Here is a 21,733-nt window from a genome sequence, read left to right as displayed (position 1 = left end):
GAGCAGGGGTGTTATCAGTTTCCCGAAGTACACAGAGAGAGAAAGAACCATCCAGGAAGTGTGATTTTATAATGGCGGAAGCAAAACAGCAAAAGTACAGGGAATTCATGATGATGTTTTTCAAATGTGAAGCTATAACAGATGGGACTTAAACTCAAAAATTCAACTTGATTTGCTGAAAGGGAAATAATACAAAACTATACTGAGAAATGGTCACATGTCTTCTTGTTAAAACGCTAATATTCCTAACTGAAGGAATATTTTTTATAACTGTAACTAGACTGAAAGTAAGAAGTCACAATCAGGCACCTTCAGACGTTTTTGTGAAGTATGTTTTATTGTATGTATGTGCTCATTTTTACCCTACAGGAACATTTTTAACTACGTAATTAAAGACTTTAAATGGTGCAGTGTTATACAGTCACCTTTTTAACGTAACACATGTGATATGATTTTTTACATTACTGGAAATAACTTCATGAAAAAATGTATAATAGTATCACTAATATACAGGGAGTGCAGAATTATCAGGCAAATGAGTATTTTGTCCACATCATCCTCTTCATGCATGTTGTCTTACTCCAAGCTGTATAGGCTCGAAAGCCTACTACCAATTAAGCATATTAGGTGATGTGCATCTCTGTAATGAGAAGGGGTGTGGTCTAATGACATCAACACCCTATATCAGGTGTGCATAATTATTAGGCAACGTCCTTTCCTTTGGCAAAATGGGTCAAAAGAAGGAATTGACAGGCTCAGAAAAGTCAAAAATAGTGAGATATCTTGCAGAGGGATGCAGCAGTCTCAAAATTGCAAAGCTTCTGAAGCGTGATCATCGAACAATCAAGCGTTTCATTCAAAATAGTCAACAGGGTTGCAAGAAGCGTGTGGAAAAACCAAGGCGCAAAATAACTGCCCATGAACTGAGAAAAGTCAAGCGTGCAGCTGCCAAGATGCCACTTGCCACCAGTTTGGCCATATTTCAGAGCTGCAACATCACTGGAGTGCCCAAAAGCACAAGGTGTGCAATACTCAGAGACATGGCCAAGGTAAGAAAGGCTGAAAGACGACCACCACTGAACAAGACACACAAGCTGAAACGTCAAGACTGGGCCAAGAAATATCTCAAGACTGGTTTTTCTAAAGTTTTATGGACTGATGAAATGAGAGTGAGCCAGATGGATGGGCCCGTGGCTGGATTGGTAAAGGGCAGAGAGCTCCAGTCCGACTCAGACGCCAGCAAGGTGACCTCGGGACTTCCAGGTTATACTCGGCACAGATGTTCCTGTACACTATGCCGGCCACTTGGTTATGGCGTTCCATGTATGCCTTGCCTGCTAGCATCTTGCACCCTGCTGTTATGTGCTGGATTGTCTCTGGGGCATCTTTACACAGCCTGCACCTGGGGTCTTGCCTGGTGTGATAGACCCCAGCCTCTATGGATCTTGTACTCAGAGCTTGTTCTTGTGCTGCCATGATTAGTGCCTCTGTGCTGTCTTTCAGTCCAGCTTTGTCCAGCCACTGGTAGGATTTCTGGATATCAGCCACCTCCTCTATCTGCCGGTGGTACATACCGTGCAGGGGCCTGTCCTTCCATGATGGTTCCTCGTCTTCCTCCTCTTTCTTGGGTTTCTGCTGCCTGAGGTATTCACTGAGCACTCGGTCAGTTGGGGCCATCTTCCCAATGTATTCTTGGATGTTCGTTGTCTCATCCTGGACTGTGGTGCTGACACTCACCAGTCCCCGGCCCCCTTCCTTCCGCTTAGCGTACAGCCTCAGGGTGCTGGACTTGGGGTGAAACCCTCCATGCATGGTAAGGAGCTTTCTTGTCTTTATGTCAGTGGCTTCTATCTCCTCCTTTGGCCAGCCTATTACCCCAGCAGGGTACCTGATCACGGGCAGGGCGTACTTGTTGATGGCCCGGATCTTGTTCTTACCATTCAGCTGACTCCTCAGGACTTGCCTGACCCTCTGCAGGTACTTGGTGGTTGCAGCCTTTCTAGTGGCCTCTTCATGGTTCCCATGGTTCCGTAGTCGGTATCCGTAGCCAGTCTTCTAATGATCTCACTGAGGGGGTTCAGGCCTATGCAGAACAGCAGTGGGGACAGAGCATCTCCTTGGTAGATCCCGCACTTGATGGTGACTTGTGTTATGGGCTTGGAGTTGGCCTCTAGTGTTGTACGCCACATCCCCATTGAGTTCCTGATGAAGGCTCTTAGGGTCCCATTGATCTTGTACAATTCTAGGCATTCCAGTATCCAGCTGTGGGGCATTGAGTCATAGGCCTTCTTGTAATCAATCCAGGCAGTGCACAGGTTGGTCAGTCTGGTCTTGCAGTCTCGGCTGACTGTTCTGTCTACCAGTAGCTGGTGTTTTGCACCTCTGGTATTCTTGCCAATTCCTTTCTGTGTCCCACTCATGTATTGACCCATGTGCCTGTTCATCTTAGCCGATATGATGCCTGACAGGAGCTTCCATGTAGTACTGAGGCAGGTTATTGGTCGGTAGTTGGAGGGGACCAGTCCCTTCTTGGGGTCCTTGGGGATCAGGACCGTCCGACCTTCGGTTAGCCATTCCGGGTGTCTCTCGTTAACTAGCAGCTGGTTCATTTGTGCTGCCAGACGCTCGTGGAGTGCAGTCAGCTTCTTTAGCCAGTAGGCGTGAACCATGTCGGGCCCTGGTGCTGTCCAACTCTTCATACTGGAGACCCTTTCTTGGATATCTGCCACTGTGATGGTTACTGGACCCTGTTCAGGGAGGTCGCTGTGGTCTGCCCTCAGATCCACTAGCCCCTGAGCATTGCCGTTATGGGTTGCGTCCTTCTCCCATATGCTCTTCCAGTATTGCTCCGTCTCCAGCCTTGGTGGTGCTGTTCTCTTATTATTATTGTTCCCTTGCCACTGAGAGTACACCTTTGCTGGTTCTGTGGAGAACAGCTGGTTTATTCTCCTGCCTTCTATCTCTCTGGTGTACCTCCTCAACCGGGTGGCCAAGGCTGTGAGTCTTTGCTTGGCAGTTTCCAAGGCCTCAGGTATGGACAGCTTGCTGTATTTCTTAGGCACCTTATTTGTCGCACCTTTCTGCAACTCCGTTAGTTGGCTAACCTCCCTCCGTGCTACTTTGATCTTGCCCTCTAGCCTCCTTCTCCATGGAGGGTACTGCCCCTTGTGGCTGTTCAACTTGTAGCCAAGCATCTCACAGATCACTGCTGCCGTATTGTAGATCAGCTTGTTAGTGTCGGTAATCGTGGTTGTAGGTATTGCCCGTAGTGCTGCATTAACATCATCTAGCAGACCTTCTGAGGGTACTTCACGTAATCTTGGTAACCGGCTACGGGGGATCCAGGTTTCAAGCTTGGCCATGATCCTATTTTTCAGGTCAGCTCCTCTCGCACTCAACGATCCTTCTCCTATCGCACTTGGGGCTATGTACCCAATCTCGGGTGGGGGTGATGATATCTCCCCCCTGACCTGGCGTCCTGACTCCTCCTTGCCGTAGCATTTGTGTTGTACCTCGTCAATCTCTAGCTGTGAGAGCAGTCCCTTCTTTCGAATGTTGGAACACTGAGCTACTAGTTGTTTCGCCGTCATTGTGGATGTTGGGTATCGAAGAATCCATAGGTCCCTCATCCTATTCATGTAGCCCCTTCCGCCGGGGTTACTTGCGTAGTAGCATTCCAACAACGCCCTGTTTTCGTCCCTTGCCCACCGATGCCTTCTTGTTCCAGTAGCCCACTTTTCGTCAGGGTGCCCTGGTTCCTCAACACCTGACGCGGACCTTGTTGATCCGGGCGACGTCCGAGCCGGCATGCCTTCATATTTATCTGTCTCGCTCATGTCTGCGGTAGGCTTGCTTAGCATAGGGGGTCTAGCCTTAGGACCCTTACTGGATACAGACGCCCCAGGCAGGAATCGAACTTGCGATCCTCTGTTCCAAAGGCGTGTAGTTTAACCACTACGCTATCCAGCTATATATATATATATATATATATATATATATATATATTTTTATTAGGGGTGCAACGATACACAAAATTCACGGTTCGGTTCGATACTTTGGTGTCACGGTTCGATATTTTTTCGATACAAAAAAAATGTTCATGCCTTTTTAATTTGTCATTTATTAAAATTATAAATATATATTTTAACTCAAAAGTACAGTTTTTAAATTTAACCCTAACCCTTGTGCGTGTTTTTTATTTTGACAGCGAATGCGCACCTGCGGACCACTTATGTGCAGCCCTGGTTATTTAGCTCGTCATATTGCAGCCACAGAAATTCTTTTGTCCATGAAACCATAAAGCTGCACTTTCTTTTTGCCTTATAGTCTGATTTGTCATAACTTCTCCGTTTTGTGGTAAGCTTTTCTTTGGCTGTCACTTCTTCACCCTGACCTGTCTTATTTGGCTCAGCAGAACTGAAATGCTTTTACACGCTCACTCACATAAGCTCAGCGATTCTCTGCGCGATCAACCTCTCACATGTTTAAGCTGCGGGAGATTTCACTTGTCATGTTTGCATAGTAAGCTAACGATTAATAAGACGATGTCAGAGGAATTGGTGCGCAAATTATCATCACTCACAGATCAGTGCTGTTGCTCTCTATACACAGTTCGCGATTGCAAAGTGAAAGCAAAAAAACAAGCGCAAATTCAAACGCGATTTCAATATGTCACATATTGACAGTGGCTCACCGATGCCAATGACATAATTACCCAGCTACATTTCTGAAAGAATGCAAAAGCATTGACATATATTTTTCCTTCCTACAGTAGCCCGACGGGCAGGGAAGAGATAGATTTTGGTAGCCCGTCTGAAAAAAATCGCTAGCTCCAGGACGTCGGGCTAGCGATATTGCGAGCCCTGTATCTGATTGAGGAATCACTCATCTTTGGAAAAGAGAGTTTATTACAGAGAAATGTCTCTTTCCAAAATAAAAGCTATACTATCCGCTTCTTCTGGGCTATATTCTCAGCAGCATAAGGAGAATCATGTGCTAACAGCTGTCTAAATGACTCGGCTAAAGTTAGTAGCATGCTTGTTGTTTTGGTCTTTGCACTAGGATGATGTCGGCGTAAATGTGCAGTCATATTCGTTGTGTTCCCACTATTGCTTTCAGGTTAATCTCATTGAAATGACCTTAACGCCACAACACGGCAAATCTCCGTTAACGAGCTACCGCTGATCGCCCCGTGCGTGGGGCTAGACGGCCAACAAGTTAACGAGCTAACTGCGCTAACACACTAGTTCCCACCCATGTAATTGAGCATTGCATGGCACATCCAACATACTGTTTTACTTTAGTCCATGACTCGCTTACCTTCAGGGTCATACATCACATGAAAACCAAAATAATTCCAAACGCCAGATCTGAATGAGGGTGGGGGAGGTGCCCTGCGCTCTTCCTTCTGACTATGCTGTCTGTGTTGAGCACTCAGTGGATCTGCGCTCGACAGTGCAGCCTAGGCGGAGTAGTCGAACGCAGATTCACTGAGTGCTCAACACAGACAGCATTGTCAGAAGGAAAGTTGATAAAATAAATTACAAATGTTGTATTGTTCGATACATATGCGTACCGAACCGAAAGCACTGTATCGAACGGTTCAATATCGATACGAATATCGTTGCACCCCTAATATATATATATATATATATACATACACATATATATGTGTGTGTGTGTGTGTGTATATATATATATTTTACAATGTTTATTTATCGGATAAATTAACTTAAATGTCACTGTTATTATTGTTTAGATATTTATTTGTTTAGATTTACTCACGAACAAATAAAACACTGAGAAAAGCCAAACAATAATATCTTTAAGTTATCTAAGTGACTTATCATTTTTAACCAGAGTAGCGAAAGACCGCATTAATAATGGCTTATAAAGCATTTACAGATTAATTAAAAAAATATTGACATATGCAGCCATTTGTTTAACTGATGTGACAATGGAAATTAATTGTTGTTTAATGGAAAATTTGCTTGTGAAGCACAATTTTTTTTAGGATTGCAAAAAATTTACTTTTAAATTATCATAGTTTTTGTGAAATGTGGTTTTCTTTTAAAGGTAAAGGAAAAGTGCTGTTTTCAAGAAATTACTGTGTTAAACATTGTATGTTTGATAGTGAATATTTTAGAACATACAATAAATAAAACTCTTTACATTTCATGAAATCATAATGAAAGTGTTTATTGAATTAATACATCATAAGCAGACAATTTAACAGTTAGTTCATATTTTATGAACACTGCCAAAAAGTTCCAAAAGAATGTGTCTTATTCAGCACTTTCACCCTGAAAAAAATAATGAAAGGTAAAATTATTCAACGCATATTAACAGTAAGCAATTTATTGCGTGTTGTTTTTGTACAAGTATCTACACTCTCTACTCTCTTCAAATCAAAGCAAATTAATAATACAAAGCAAACAACATTCAACATTATATCAAACACTCATCTGATCAACATTAAATGTTGTGTAAACGAATTAGATGAATTACCTTTCCAGCATCACGGCTCTTGGCTCTCAGTTTGTTGACCTGAGATTCAGCAATGTCAGCACGCTCCTGAGCTTCCTCCATCTCATGTTGGACCTTTCTCAGTCTGGACATGTGGGTGTTGGCCTGTTCCTCCTGTTCAGTGCAATAATATGTTTTATTTAAAAACATATCTGATCATATATGAGAGATATCTCAGTTATGAAGCTGTGAATTCCATATGTAAAAATCACAAAACATTTCACTCACAGCCTCCTCAGCCTGTCTCTTGTAAGCCTTGACTTTGAGCTGTAGCTTGTCCACCAGATCCTGAAGTCTGACCAAATTCTTCTTGTCCTCCTCAGTCTGCATAAACAACAAACTGTTACTGACGGCTGAAGAAGAAAGAATTTAGGAACTTAAATGTAATAGATGTTTAGGTAAATGTGTAATCACCTGGTAGGTGAGCTCCTTCACTCTCCTCTCATATTTGCGGACTCCTTTAACAGCATCAGCTCCACGTCTCTGCTCAGCTTCAACTTCAGTTTCTAGTTCACGGACCTTTAATGCCATGATAAGTAATCAGCTTTTAATAAATATTAAGAGTAGAAAGAAAATGGGTGGAGATCATGTGATGGCATCAAAGTGTTTATTTAATACTTGAATAATAACTCAAGAATATATGCAGTACATACCCTGGACTCCAGTTTCTGGAGCTGCTTCTTGCCACCCTTCATGGCGAGGTTCTCTGCCTCATCCAGACGGTGCTGCAGGTCCTTGACTGTGACCTCCAGGTTCTTCTTCATCCTCTCCAGGTGAGCACTGGTGTCCTGCTCCTTCTTCAGCTCCTCAGCCATCATGGCAGCCTGAAAGTATGGGTGGTATTGGCATTATTGATCAAGCATGAACAAACATTTTGAAAAGATAAGATGCTTGTAAAGTACTAACTTACATCAGTGATAGCCTTTTTGGCCTTCTCCTCAGCATTTCTTGCTTCCTGAACTGCATCATCCACCTCACCCTGAACCTGGACAAGGTCAGCCTCCAGCTTCTTCTTGGTGTTCAAAAGACTGGTGTTCTGAATGAAAAAGAAACCGTTTTAATGCTGTGATTCTCACTCTCTGATGTCTCAAAGTTCTTGTAAAGTAATGAATACCAACCTGAGAGTGAAGCAGTCCAACACGCTCGCTAGCATCAACCAACTCCTGCTCAGCTACTTTGCGTCCTCTCTCTGTCTGCTCCAGAGCGGCTCTCAGCTCCTCAATCTCAGCCACCATCAGACCATTTCTGCGCTCCACCATGGCGACCTGCTCCTTCATGTCTTCCTGTCCTCTGACTGCGTCATCCAGGTGCAGCTGAGCATCCTGATGACAAATAAAACAAATGATATTATCATTGTTTGCTTGGAGGTTAATTAAAAAAAACACAAACACACACACAATCTACCAACTCACCTTGAGCTGTCCTTGGACATTCCTCAGTTGTTTCTGTGCCTCAGCAGCCTGTCTGTTGGCATGGCTCAGCTGAATCTCCATCTCATTCAGGTCTCCCTCCATCTTCTTCTTGACTCTCAGGGCATCATTCCTGCTCCTGACCTCAGCATCAAGAGTGCTCTGCATGGAGTCAATCACCCTCTGGCTGTTCCTCTTGATCTGCTCCATCTCCTCGTCCTTCTCTGACAGCTTCCTGTCAATCTCACCTTTTACCTGGTTTAGCTCAAGCTGAACACGAAGGATCTTGGCCTCCTCGTGCTCCAGAGTTCCCTTTAAATAAAGGTTTATTTCAAAATAAACTGGAGAAGGGATAGTTTTATAAATGTAATTACAAACAAAGTACACTTTTATAAAATACATTACCTCAGCTTCCTCCAGAGCTGTCTGAATTTCAGACTTCTCAGTCTCAACAGTCTTCTTGGCCTTTTCCAGCTCATGGATGCTCTTTCCAGTCTCACCAATCTGCTCAGTCAGATCTGAGATCTCCTCTACAGAGCAAACACAGCCAAGAGTTTTAGTACTTGGAGCTGATATATGCAAATGTTTTGGCCACAACATAACATATAAATGAATATAAACATTAGAATCATATCCATATGATCTATAGCAAGATAAGCGTACGCTGCAGGTTCTTGTTCTCTCTTTTCATGGTCTCAAGATGATCCAGAGCCTCTTCATATGAGTTCTTCATCTTGAACAACTCAGTGCTGAGAGAACGAGCCTCCTTTTGGGCTCCTTCCAGCTCTGCCTGGCTCTCCTCATACTTCTGCTTCCATTCTGCCAGGACCTAGATTAATTAAAAATGTATTAATTAAATAATTAGTTGTTGTAATGGGTGTAATTTCTCCTTTGATGATAGAGGTTATGTTTAAAACTTTACTTTATCAAAGTTCCTCTGCTTCTTGTCAAGGTTGGCAGCCAGAGCATTAGCTCTCTCCACATCAATCATGAGGTCCTCCACCTCACCCTGCAGCCTCTGCTTGGTCTTCTCCAGTGAGGCACACTTGGAGTTCACAGCCTCAATGGATTCCTCAGCCTCCTGCAGGCGCTGGGCAAGCTTTTTCCTGTTGTTAAAATATATTTTTTTTTAAATTAAGGCTGAATTGTTTGGTTTTAAATCTGAAAACTAATTTAAACAATGAAAGTATGGTGACTTACTTGGACTCCTCCAGCTCCTCAGTTCGCTGGATGGCATCAGTCTCATATTTGGATCGCCACTGAGCCACCTCACTGTTGGCCTTGGACATTCCTCGCTGCAGCTCAGCCTTGGCCTCCTGCTCCTCCTCAAACTGCTCTCTCAGCAGATCACAGTCATGACGTGCTGACTGAACTGCATGAGCCAGGGCATTCTTGGCCTGTTGAAGTGACAGTTGATTTCAGATTTCGGGATTTTTTTTTTGTTGAAATCAATTTTAAAGTCTAATGCTGAGAGGATAACAAATTTAAGAGGTAAAACCTTAGAAAGATATTAGAGGATTATCTGTCTCAGAGTTACTGAGTGTCTCTGTAACTGATTAAAACTTGTCTCTGTTTTTATTAGTAAGTGCTGAAATTTAACAGAAGAGAGAAAACATTTCAGACCTTCACTTCCTCCTCAACGTGTCTCTTCAGTTCCTCAATCTGCTGAGTGAAGGCCTGCTTGCCCCTTGTGAGCTGAGAAACAAGAGCTTCTTTCTCCTCAAGCTGGCGACTGAACTCACCTGTAGTTAACACACATGTATTAAGCCCAGTTTGTTCCATTTCACCCACTGATTGGTTGTAGTTTTAGGTACCTGTAAATGACAAATTTCCAGAGACAGACTGTGTTTTTGTTATACATCACTTACCATTCTCTGTTTGAAGTCTCGCCTTCTGGGCATTAATGTCATTCAGCTGACGAACATTCTCATCATTTTTGGCTTTGAGTTCACTTAGTTGATCCTCAAGAGTCCTGCACATTTTCTCCAAGTTGCCCTGTCACCAAGTAATGCCATATCCATGTTAACAGTTAATGAGCTGCTTTGGCGGTCCTGAAATGTAAAAAAGAAAAAATCTGTTCTCTATAAATACTGTCCGCACCTTTGCTTTAGCAACAGCCTCCATGTTGCTGGAGAGGTCATCAATCTCCATCTTGTACTCGCTCTTCTCTTTCTCCAGCTTCTGTTTGACACGCTGGAGGTTGTCGATCTGCTCTCCGAGCTCTGCTACAGTGTCAGCCTGCTTCTTACGGAGAGCTGCTGCAGTAGCTTCATGCTGCAGAGTTGATTCCTCAAGATCACGACGCAGTTTCTGGAACTCAGCCTCTCGCTTCTTGTTCATCTCAATCTGAGCAGCTGTTGCTCCACCAGCTTCCTCGAGCCTCTCGCTGATCTCTTCAAGCTCCCTGGAGAGGTCGGCTCTCTGCTTCTCTACCTTAGCCCGAGCTGCCCTCTCAGCCTCAATCTCCTCTTCCAGCTCCTCAATACGAGCCTAGTTTGAAATTATTTGGATTTATCGATTAGAACCTAAACTAAACTAGGTTTTTGAATTATAATGAACAATATTCTTTATGAAGACTGGTCGTTAGTGTTACCTGAAGTTCTTTGATCTTCTTCTGAAGTTGAGCACCAAGGGATTGTTCATCTTCAATTTTGCTGAGAAGTTGGCTGATTTCAAAGTCCTTCCTTGGTGTGGAAGAAGTATGGTTTTACGATCATAGTCCATATGATTATTGCAATGCAGTGTGTGTAAAGAAAATTATTTACAAAAAAAGCCCTACTTCTTGATTTTCTCATCAGACTGCTGCTTGTCATTCTCCAGATCCATTATGGATTCCTGGGCCAGTTTCAGATCTCCCTCCAGCTTCCTCTTGGCTCTCTCAAGGTCCATGCGGAGCTTCTTCTCTTGCTCCAGTGAACCCTCAAGCTATAAAGTCATGTCAGTTGATTCAAGTGGTTGGTATGACAATGATTCAGCACTAAAATTCTTTCCATAAAAAACAAAAAACAACAACGTAATTTTTATAGTTTTCTTACATCATCAACTTGCTGTTCCAGCTTTGTTTTGGACTTGGTCAGAGTGTTGACTTTGTCCTCCTCTGCCTGGAGATCATCCAGTGTTTGCTGATGGGCCTCTTGTAAGGCTTTCTTCTCCTTAGTCAACTTGGCAATTGACTCATCTTGAGATGCCATCTCCTCTGTCAGGTTTTTCACCTGAAACAATGTGAATACATTAAGTTTAATTTTGTTCGAGATTTTGCTGATTATTTGATCGTTTAACATGTATATTCAAAGAACAACATTACATGTTTTAATTGAACTAAGTATACAATCAAAATGAACTGAACCTTGTTTTCTGTGGCATGTTTCTCCTTCTCCACTTTGGCCAAGGTGAGCTCCAAGTCATCAATGTCCTTCTTCAGCTCAGAGCATTCATCCTCCAGCTTCCTCTTCTTAGCAGTCAGCTCAGCATTGATTTCCTCTTCATCCTCCAGTCTCTCACTTGTCTCTTTGAGTTTTGCTTCAAGCTGGATTTTGCTCTTAATGAGCCCCTCACACCTTTCTTCAGCATCGGAGAGATTGTCAACTTCCTATAATACATGTTGAACACACAAGTTAGATTATTTGTGACAAAAGTGTAGTTAAAATCATAATTTTAACTACACTTTTGTTTTAGCAAATAAATAATCAGAGGGAGAGACAAACATGTGGTCTTTTTATATCTACCTTATATACATGAACTATAGGTGCAATGTATACTTTTCTCTACTACTTACTGCAGCCACTTGAAGTTGCAGGTCATTCTTCTCCTGCAGCAGGCTGACCATCTTCTCTTCCAGTTCCTTCTTCTTAGCCAGAGCAGCAGCCAGGTCTGTCTTCATCTTATCATAGTTCTCCTTCATGTTCTGCAACTCCTTCTCAGTCTCAGCACTCTTCAGAAGAGGCTTGATCTTGAAATATACTTTCAGCCATGGCCAGTTCTTGACATTCATGAAAGAACGGATGTTGTACTGGATGGTGTAGATAGATTCTCTAAAAACCAAACATGAGAGTGTTACTTTGTGTCGTCGGATCTTAATATGAGGAAGGAAATACAAAAGAGAATACAATAGAGTTTACTATGATAATGTTACCTCCTCTCCATCATCTTCACAAACTCTTTCCTCATGACGTATCCTCTGCAGAGAGCCTGAGTCATGGTCACCAGCTCAGCCAGTTTCTCATCTCTCAACTCCTCAAGAGTGCCCAGCAGACCAGCTTTGAAGAACACCTATTTAATCATTGAAAACATAAGTACAAGTACAAAGGGACAGTTTTTGTTAATGTCTATTAATATAATGAAGTGTACCTTTGTGTGCCCAAACATGTATTGTGTGTGATCCACATCAATGGAGCCAAGCAGCTTCTCTGAAGCTTTCTTGTTGTCAATGAACTGTCCCTCAGGGATGACACTGGCATTCAACACTTTGTATCTTCAAGAGAGATACAATTACAGTTGTTACTTAGATTTTTCTTCCATCATATTCAAGTTTGTCCTTTACAACAACCATGAAACCATTTTTCCTTTCCAATATTGTAATGTGCTGTCACCTCTGCTTGAAGTCACCATAGAGGATTCTGCTGGGGAAACCCTTTCTGCAGATTCTGATGCCCTCCAGTACACCGTTACACCTCAGCTGGTGGATGACCAGGAAGTTCTCCATAAGGCCTGAGAGTCAGAAATGCATAATGTTTCAAATCTTTTCTATATTCTTACTGTCATTTTTACAGTTAATATTACTGTAGGGTACCTGGGGTCTTTGTCTCATTGGGAATCAGGCAACGGACAAAGTGAGGATGAGTGCTTCTTAAGTTGGTCATCAGCTTGGCCAGATTCTCCTGTAGATCAGCATCATTAGATAATAGGTTGATACTATTTAAAAATGAGCATTTAATTTACACACATATCTATATCTATCTATATATCTCTATATATATCTATATCTATATATATATATATATATATATATATATATATATATATATATATATATATATATATATATATATATCAACATTCGAAAGAAGGGACTGCTCTCACAGCTAGAGATTGACGAGGTACAACACAAATGCTACGGCAAGGAGGAGTCAGGACGCCAGGTCAAGGGGGAGATATCATCACCCCCACCCGAGATTGGGTACATAGCCCCAAGTGCGATAGGAGAAGGATCATTGAGTGCGAGAGGAACTGACCTGAAAAATAGGATCATGGCCAAGCTTGAAACCTGGATCCCCCATAGCCGGTTACCAAGATTACGTGAAGTACCCTCAGAAGGTCTGCTAGATGATGGTAATGCAGCACTACGGACAATACCTACAACCACGATTACCGACACTAACAAGCTGATCTACAATACGGCAGCAGTGATCAGTGAGATGCTTGGCTACAAGTTGAACAGCCACAAGGGGCAGTACCCTCCATGGAGGAGGAGGCTAGAGGGCAAGATCAAAGTAGCACGGAGGGAGGTTAGCCAACTAACGGAGTTGCAGAAATACAGCAAGCTGTCCATACCTGAGGCCTTGGAAACTGCCAAGCAAAGACTCACAGCCTTGGCCACCCGGTTGAGGAGGTACACCAGAGAGATAGAAGGCAGGAGAATAAACCAGCTGTTCTCCACAGAACCAGCAAAGGTGTACTCTCAGTGGCAAGGGAACAATAATAATAAGAGAACAGCACCACCAAGGCTGGAGACGGAGCAATACTGGAAGAGCATATGGGAGAAGGATGCAATCCATAACGGCAATGCTCAGTGGCTAGTGGATCTGAGGGCAGACCACAGCGACCTCCCTGAACAGGGTCCAGTAACCATCACAGTGGCAGATATCCAAGAAAGGGTCTCCAGTATGAAGAGTTGGACAGCACCAGGGCCCGACATGGTTCATGCCTACTGGCTAAAGAAGCTGACTGCACTCCACGAGTGTCTGGCAGCACAAATGAACCAGCTGCTAGTTAACGAGAGACACCCGGAATCAAATCATATCGCATCATATCGGCTAAGATGAACAGGCACATGGGTCAATACATGAGCGGGACACAGAAAGGAATTGGCAAGAATACCAGAGGTGCAAAACACCAGCTACTGGTAGACAGAACAGTCAGCCGAGACTGCAAGACCAGACTGACCAACCTGTGCACTGTCTGGATTGATTACAAGAAGGCCTATGACTCAATGCCCCACAGCTGGATACTGGAATGCCTAGAATTGTACAAGATCAATGGGACCCTAAGAGCCTTCATCAGGAACTCAATGGGGATGTGGCGTACAACACTGGAGGCCAACTCCAAGCCCATAGCACAAGTCACCATCAAGTGCGGGATCTCCCAAGGAGATGCTCTGTCCCCACTGCTGTTCTGCATAGGCCTGAACCCCCTCAGTGAGATCATTAACAAGACTGGCTACGGATACCGATTACGGAACGGAGCAGTTGTCAGCCACCTCCTGTACATGGATGACATCAAGCTGTATGCCAAGAGTGAACGAGACATCGATTCACTGATCCACACTACCAGGCTATACAGCAATGACATTGGAATGTCGTTCGGACTGGAGAAGTGTAGTCGGATGGTAACAAAGAGAGGGAAGGTAGTCAGAACTGAGGGGATTGAACTACCAGAAGGCAACATTGCAGACATAGAGGACAGTTACAAGTACCTGGGGATCCCGCAGGGGAATGGGAACAATGAAGAGGCCGCTAGAAAAGCTGCAACCACCAAGTACCTGCAGAGGGTCAGGCAAGTCCTGAGTAGTCAGCTGAATGGTAAGAACAAGATCCGGGTCATCAACAAGTACGCCCTGCCCGTGATCAGGTACCCTGCTGGGGTAATAGGCTGGCCAAAGGAGGAGATAGAAGCCACTGACATAAAGACAAGAAAGCTCCTTACCATGCATGGAGGGTTTCACCCCAAGTCCAGCACCCTGAGGCTGTACGCTTGGACATTCCTCAGTTGTTTCTGTGCCTCAGCGGGAGCAGAAGGAAGGGGGCCGGGGACTGGTGAGTGTCAGCACCACAGTCCAGGATGAGACAACGAACATCCAAGAATACATTGGGAAGATGGCCCCAACTGACCGATTGCTCAGTGAATACCTCAGGCAGCAGAAACCCAAGAAAGAGGAGGGAGACGAGGAACCATCATGGAAGGATAGGCCCCTGCACGGTATGTACCACCGGCAGATAGAGGAGGTGGCTGATATCCAGAAATCCTACCAGTGGCTGGACAAAGCTGGACTGAAAGACAGCACAGAGGCACTAATCATGGCAGCACAAGAACAAGCTCTGAGTACAAGATCCATAGAGGCTGGGGTCTATCACACCAGGCAAGACCCCAGGTGCAGGCTGTGTAAAGATGCCCCAGAGATAATCTAGCACATAACAGCAGGGTGCAAGATGCTAGCAGACAAGGCATACATGGAACGCCATAACCAAGTGGCCGGCATAGTGTACAGGAACATCTGTGCCGAGTATAACCTGGAAGTCCCGAGGTCAAAATGGGAGATGCCCCCAAGGGTGGTGGAGAATGACCGAGCTAAGATCCTGTGGGACTTCCAGATACAGACGGACAAAATGGTGGTGGCTAATCAACCGGACATAGTGGTGGTAGACAAACAGAAGAAGACGGCCGTAGTGATCGATGTAGCGGTTCCCAATGACAGCAATATCAGGAAGAAAGAACACGAGAAGCTGGAGAAATACCAAGGGCTCAGAGAAGAGCTCGAGAGGATGTGGAGGGTGAAGGTAATGGTGGTCCCCGTGGTAATCGGAGCACTAGGTGCGGTGACTCCCAAGCTAGGCGAGTGGCTCCAGCAGATCCCGGGAATAACATCAGAGATCTCTGTCCAGAAGAGCGCAGTCCTGGGAACAGCTAAGATACTGCGCAGGACCCTCAAGCTCCCAGGCCTCTGGTAGAGGACCCGAGCTTGAAGGATAAACTGCCCGCAGGGGCGTGCTGGGTGTTTTTATATATATATATATATATATATTATATATATATATATATTATATATATATATATATATATTATATATATATATATATAAAAAAAAAACACAGACAAAAAAAACCATATATATATATATATATATATATATATATATATATATATATATATATATATATATATATATATATATATATATATATATATATATATATATATAAATCTATACATACTCTGAAAAGAGCAGACACGGTCTGGAAGGAACCACCCTTCTTCTTGCCACCCTTCTTGCCACCACCACCAGCAGCCTCTGTTTTCATAAACAGTAAATTTCATTACTGGAATTGAAAAAATATTTTTCACTGTATAATTTTAGCCTGCAGTATGCACATTGTAGCTATCTGTACTGGACATGGGAGTTTGTGAGCACTTTTTTTTCTTACCTTCAGCTCCAGCATGGGCTGCGTACAGGAAGCCCAGCAGTTTGTTTGAAGACTTCTGGTAGAGCTGCACAACTGAGTCATTCAGTGGGTCCTTGTTCTTGTCCAGCCAGCCAGTGATATTGTAGTCCACTGTACCAGCATAGTGAACCAGGGAGAAGTGTGCCTCAGCCTTGCCCTTTCCAGGCTTTGGTTTCTCAAATGCTTTGGTCTTGCCAAGATGCTGATCGTGCAGCTTGTTCTTGAACGTTGTGTCAGAGGCCTTGGGGAACATGCACTCCTCTTCAAGGATGGAGAAGATGCCCATTGGCTGAGAAAATGGCACAAATCATATTAAAATTTCAAGGGAGGTAACATATGCAACCACATGTACATTTCTTCCTGAGCAGCTGTTTACCTTCTCAATAAGCTCAATGCAAGCAGCCAAGTCCATACCAAAGTCAATGAACTCCCATATAATGCCTTCTTTCTTGTACTCCTCTTGCTCCAGGACAAACATGTGATGGTTGAAAAACTGTTGCAGTTTCTCATTGGTGAAGTTGATGCAGAGTTGCTCCAAGCTGTTGAACTGTAATAATACAACCATGTCTAACTTCATGGCAATAAAGTCTTTAAAGTTTAAGAAATGTGTTGAAATGTTTCAAGTGCTCACATCAAAGATCTCAAACCCAGCGATATCCAGCACTCCAATGAAGAACTGTCTGGGCTGCTTTGTGTCCAGCATCTCATTGATACGGATAACCATCCACAAGAACATTTTCTCATAGATAGATTTGCACAGAGCCGAGACAGCATTGTTGACCTGGCAAACAAGAATTTATAATTATACAAAACCATATGAATACAGCTATAATGTTTATAATTATAATATGATTATACAAGTCTCCCTTTTATGAATTACCTGTGGGACGGTCTGACCTTTGGTCACCATCTCATTGCCAACCTTGACTCTTGGGTAGCACAAAGCTTTCAGCATATCAGCCGAGTTCAGGCCCAATAGGTACGCAATCTTGTCAGCCACTGTTGGATTAAAACAAATCATTATAATACCTAATAAATACAAATACTTCAAACATTTCTCCATTATAGAAATTTTTCACAATACCCTCGGTGCCATCAGGTTCAGCCTGCTCTTCACGCTGCTTCTGCTTGAATTTCATGTTGCCATGATGCATCACAGCACCAGTCAGCTTGTAGATGCTTAACTTCTCTTCACCAGTAAAGCCCAAGATGTCAATAGCAGTCTGTAAGAAAAAAATGAAATCAGCTATCAATAAATAAAACAAAAGAAGATATTTATGGTTAAGTATAAGATTCTGTGTCAAATGTGATTTTACATCTGTTGCAATGAACTCCTCCACATCATCGATGCTCTTGACAGTGATTTCACCCTGACTGATCATTGGATAGTCATAAGGGTTAGTTGTGATCAGAAGAGCCTCTGAAAGGAGAAATGAAGTTAACTTGTTTTTTGCTTAGAATGTGATTTTAATGGTTTTAAAATTTAAATTTAGGTGTCCTGTCAGCATACCCAGAAGCTCAGGCTTGTGGCCTGTCATCAGCTGATAGAAGATATGGTAGCTCCTCTCAGCAGACAACTGGAAGGTGACACGGGACTTCTCCAGCAGATCTAAGGACAACAGATTAATTTTGACACTGTAGACATGAGACATCACAGTCAAAACTGCAAAATGGATCATACATGCATTTATTTCCTTGGCTGTCATTGGGCGTGTTTGAAACTTTTTTCAGTTCTGTTGCTTTACTTATAACGTGCTTCACAGTATACCTTATTATACTTTAAATGTTCCGTGAAGTTGCAATATGTTCCTACTTATACTTACACACGATAACTGCTGGGTTACAGTATATAACTTATATATATAGCGTAACCACACTGTTCATGCATCCGTGTGTTCCACCACAACAGACAATATTACTTCTTCTGAAATTAAGTGACTCATCTCTTTATGTGCTGTAAAATAATTTCTATCACAGATAATGGTAATTTACACTGTGGTTCAAACTTACATGTTTCAATATCAGCTGAGGCCAGCTTGCCAGATGTGCCAAAGTGAATCCTGATGAATTTACCCTACAGGGGTAGATCTTTATTAATATTGCCTTTCATGAGAGCAAGTAGTAAAAAGCTCATTTACATTAACTCATTTTAATCACTTACAAATCGAGAGGAGTTGTCATTCCTCACAGTCTTGGCATTACCGTAGGCCTCCAACAGAGGGTTGGCAGCAACAATCTGATCCTCAAGAGAGCCCTGCAAGAATATATTGTTTTTATGTGAGCTGATCTTCCAAAATTGATTTTCTTTTTCTGTCACAAAGACTTTGACGCAGAATAAAGAATCTACCTGCATTTTGCCAGGTGTTGGCTCAGCCTTCTTAGCTCCAAGAGCTGCAATTGTTGCAAAGTACTGGATGACACGTTTGGTGTTGACAGTCTTTCCCGCACCGGATTCTCCACTGGGGTTTAGGGGACACATTGTTAAAATGCCTTTATATCGTTTTTATATATTTTGCATACAGTTTTTATTATACTCACGTAATCAGGACAGACTGGTTCTCACGATCTAAAAGAAAAACATATAAGCATGTCTTGAATAATCTTAGTATTCATTTATTTCCTATCACTTATAAGTAGCTATGTGGTAAGAAGCAATTTTTTTCACGCAATGATTAATGGTCATCTCTTTAAGTAGAAGTCCTAAATGCATTTTGTTTTATTTCATTATATATTTTTTGTTTATCTGAACACATACGTGTGTGTGTGTATATCTACATATATATTCGTATCTGTAAATGAAAATATATGTAGTGTGTATATATTGTTTTTTGTTTTATATGTCTGAAACAAATAAAGATACAACAACAACAACATTTAAAGGCTTTAATAGGAAATTGAGCTTACCAGTGAGCATGGCCTGATAGGCATTGTCAGAGATGGAGAAGATGTGGGGTGGAGCCTCAATCCTCTTCTTTCCTCTGTATCCTGCTACACATGTAGCATCATATACAGGAAGCCACTTGTAGGGATTGACGACAACGCAGAACAACCCAGAGTAGGTCTGTATCATAGACAATAAATATCATTTAAACATTTACAGATCAGCATGATACTTTCCTCTCACACACAGCAATGTGAAAACTTACGTAGATCATCCATGATGCATAACGCTCTTTGAGGTTAAACAACACAGATGGCTCATTAAGGTGGGTCATCATGGCCATGTCCTCCATCTTATCAAACTTTGGAGGGTTTCTAGGGTAGATTTCATCCTCCTTTACAGTGACCGTCTGAATAGATTTTAATGATCCATCAGACAACTTCATCTTTCACAGTTCGGCATTATATATTTAACAAACAGATAAAGTACATAGATTATTCATCTACCTTTCCTCCGTCTGTCTCAACAGTGGCTTTACCACCCTCCTTCTTGGTAAGTTTCCCCTTGACATACATCTCATCAGTATCAGTCACAAAGAAGGCCGTCTTGGCATCAAATGGAGCAGTCTGGGCCTCAATCCTCTCCTTTTCTGGCTTGCGGAGGTAAATGGCCGCTGGGCCATACTGCGCCATCTCCGCGTCTGTGCTCATGGTGGCACTTTACTAGAGACTGAAAATATGATGGATTGACACATAATTCAAATACTGTACTTATTATACAAACCATAATTAACATCCATTCTTTTTGATTCGTGGAGTTTACCTCAGCTGATGCAAACAGAAATTCCTTAATATCCTGTGTATGTCAAGGTGCTATAAAATAAGTAAAGGTATATCAATGGACACTTTACTCTTTAGTTTAAGAATCAATTCAAAAAGCAAAATTTTCAATGCCATTAAAAAATATAATAACCCAACACTTAAAAGTGTAAAATATAAACTTAATGAGAGCATATAATACACAGTAGATAAAACATGGTAGCTGAATCCTTTACTGTACTCACCCGTCTTAGATGCCCGTCAGCTAGAGCAAATGTCCAGAGCTGCTGCTTTTATAAACAACGACTCTGCTTCCTCAGCAATTACACTCTCCTTAGTTTGGTCATGAATGTCTGACACCTTGCTTCTTGATACTGATATGGTCAAAAATAAATGAATTACTTTGATTAATTTTCCACATATGAAATCCTTCTTTTCTTATAAAACATATTTTTTAAATTAAAAAAAATAAAATGTAAAATTCTCATGTTAATATAGCTGGATTCCTTAATGAAAAAAAATATTGTCAATGTATTTTGGTTCATATATTCCTTCAAATGATTATGCCCCTAAAAATGGAAAATGTACGAAATTTTAACAGAATAGTTAGTGGTAAATCACAACAGTGCTCTGCATGGTTTGTGGGTTATTCATTCCAGTAAATCTTGAAGATAAATTGATATTAACTTGACACAGTATTTAATAAGCTTGTCTGTGCGCCCAAGTATCTTTGATATTTTGATATCCAGTTTTAAACTTGCAGTGCCACTGGTGTATAGTTACATGACATAAAAATCCAAGACATCTGGTATAAAATTCAGAGTCAGACTTTCTGTTATTGCCAGAAAGGTGTTATATATAGCCACTGGGAACATAATATTAGGTACTTTAATACTATAAAATAGCTTGGTATGATTACATTTAATATCTAGTTGGATACAAATGAACATACAGTGTTTAGGTTCCAATTTTGATGAACTAAGTGATAAATTGTTGCTGGATGGGAACATCTGGGATCACAGCCAGGATTAGCTTTCATTTCCAAAGCTTGCAGAGACTTGTCTTAATGTTTGCTATCTTTCTAGCAGGACACGAGATACTATCATGGTCAAAAATAAATCCAGCAAAGGGTGGAAGGAGTGATTTGTGGTCGGCTCAAAAGATAGATATGTTCATTTTTCAACATCATAGGGATTAGGATTAAAGACAAGAAATTAATCATTTGAGCTTATCTATTTGATTTTCAAGTTTTTTTTCATGAAGAGTAGTCAGGTGTCAAAAGCAATATGTTGTGTGTTTTCACTCTAATTCCAAGGGCCAGGTGGAATTACAACTGCAGAGCAGACACAGCATTACAACCAAAAATGGAAACATTTTACTCTGCTTTTTTTTAGCCCTAGTATTACAGAAGAACACATTACACAGATTGCAGTCTAATGTTGTAGTGCTTTGCGAGGTGTAGAGTATTAAGTGTTTAATGTCATAATACTCTGAGGAACCCCCTCTCTGTGCGCCCCTAAATTTATGGATGCTCTTCAATGCATCCATCAAAATATGAATGTATGTAAATGTTACAGAATTCATTCTGTTGTTGTGATTTGGCACTATATAAATAACATTGAATTGAATTTAATTGAATTCAAAGACAATGGCAGTTGGAATAAA

General features: G+C 42.0%; 1 protein-coding gene across 1 annotated transcript; it reads right to left on the bottom strand.

The window, feature by feature from the left end:
* Positions 1-6,284: 6,284 nt before the first annotated feature.
* Positions 6,285-19,960, bottom strand: LOC308411255 (myosin heavy chain, fast skeletal muscle-like; the record flags this gene model as incomplete). Its single annotated transcript, XM_080905124.1, has 39 exons — positions 6,285-6,302; positions 6,508-6,639; positions 6,754-6,849; positions 6,940-7,044; positions 7,179-7,349; positions 7,436-7,561; positions 7,644-7,847; positions 7,938-8,246; positions 8,340-8,464; positions 8,598-8,763; positions 8,857-9,040; positions 9,135-9,331; positions 9,558-9,676; positions 9,803-9,929; positions 10,035-10,424; positions 10,528-10,618; positions 10,714-10,859; positions 10,970-11,146; positions 11,281-11,523; positions 11,710-11,965; positions 12,067-12,203; positions 12,282-12,405; positions 12,524-12,641; positions 12,724-12,811; positions 16,142-16,218; positions 16,352-16,658; positions 16,746-16,916; positions 17,001-17,150; positions 17,250-17,368; positions 17,454-17,592; positions 17,686-17,789; positions 17,880-17,978; positions 18,380-18,443; positions 18,531-18,623; positions 18,717-18,828; positions 18,908-18,935; positions 19,274-19,430; positions 19,516-19,659; positions 19,757-19,960. The coding sequence occupies 39 exons, from the start codon at positions 19,958-19,960 to the stop codon at positions 6,285-6,287; spliced, it is 5,817 nt and encodes a 1,938-aa protein (XP_080761250.1).
* Between the last annotated feature and the right edge of the window lie 1,773 nt (positions 19,961-21,733).

Source organism: Rhamphochromis sp. 'chilingali' (genome assembly GCF_963969265.1).
Source record: "Rhamphochromis sp. 'chilingali' genome assembly, chromosome: 15".
Classification (NCBI taxonomy): Eukaryota; Metazoa; Chordata; class Actinopteri; order Cichliformes; family Cichlidae; genus Rhamphochromis; species Rhamphochromis sp. 'chilingali'.
This window is presented reverse-complemented; position numbering and strand designations above follow the sequence as displayed.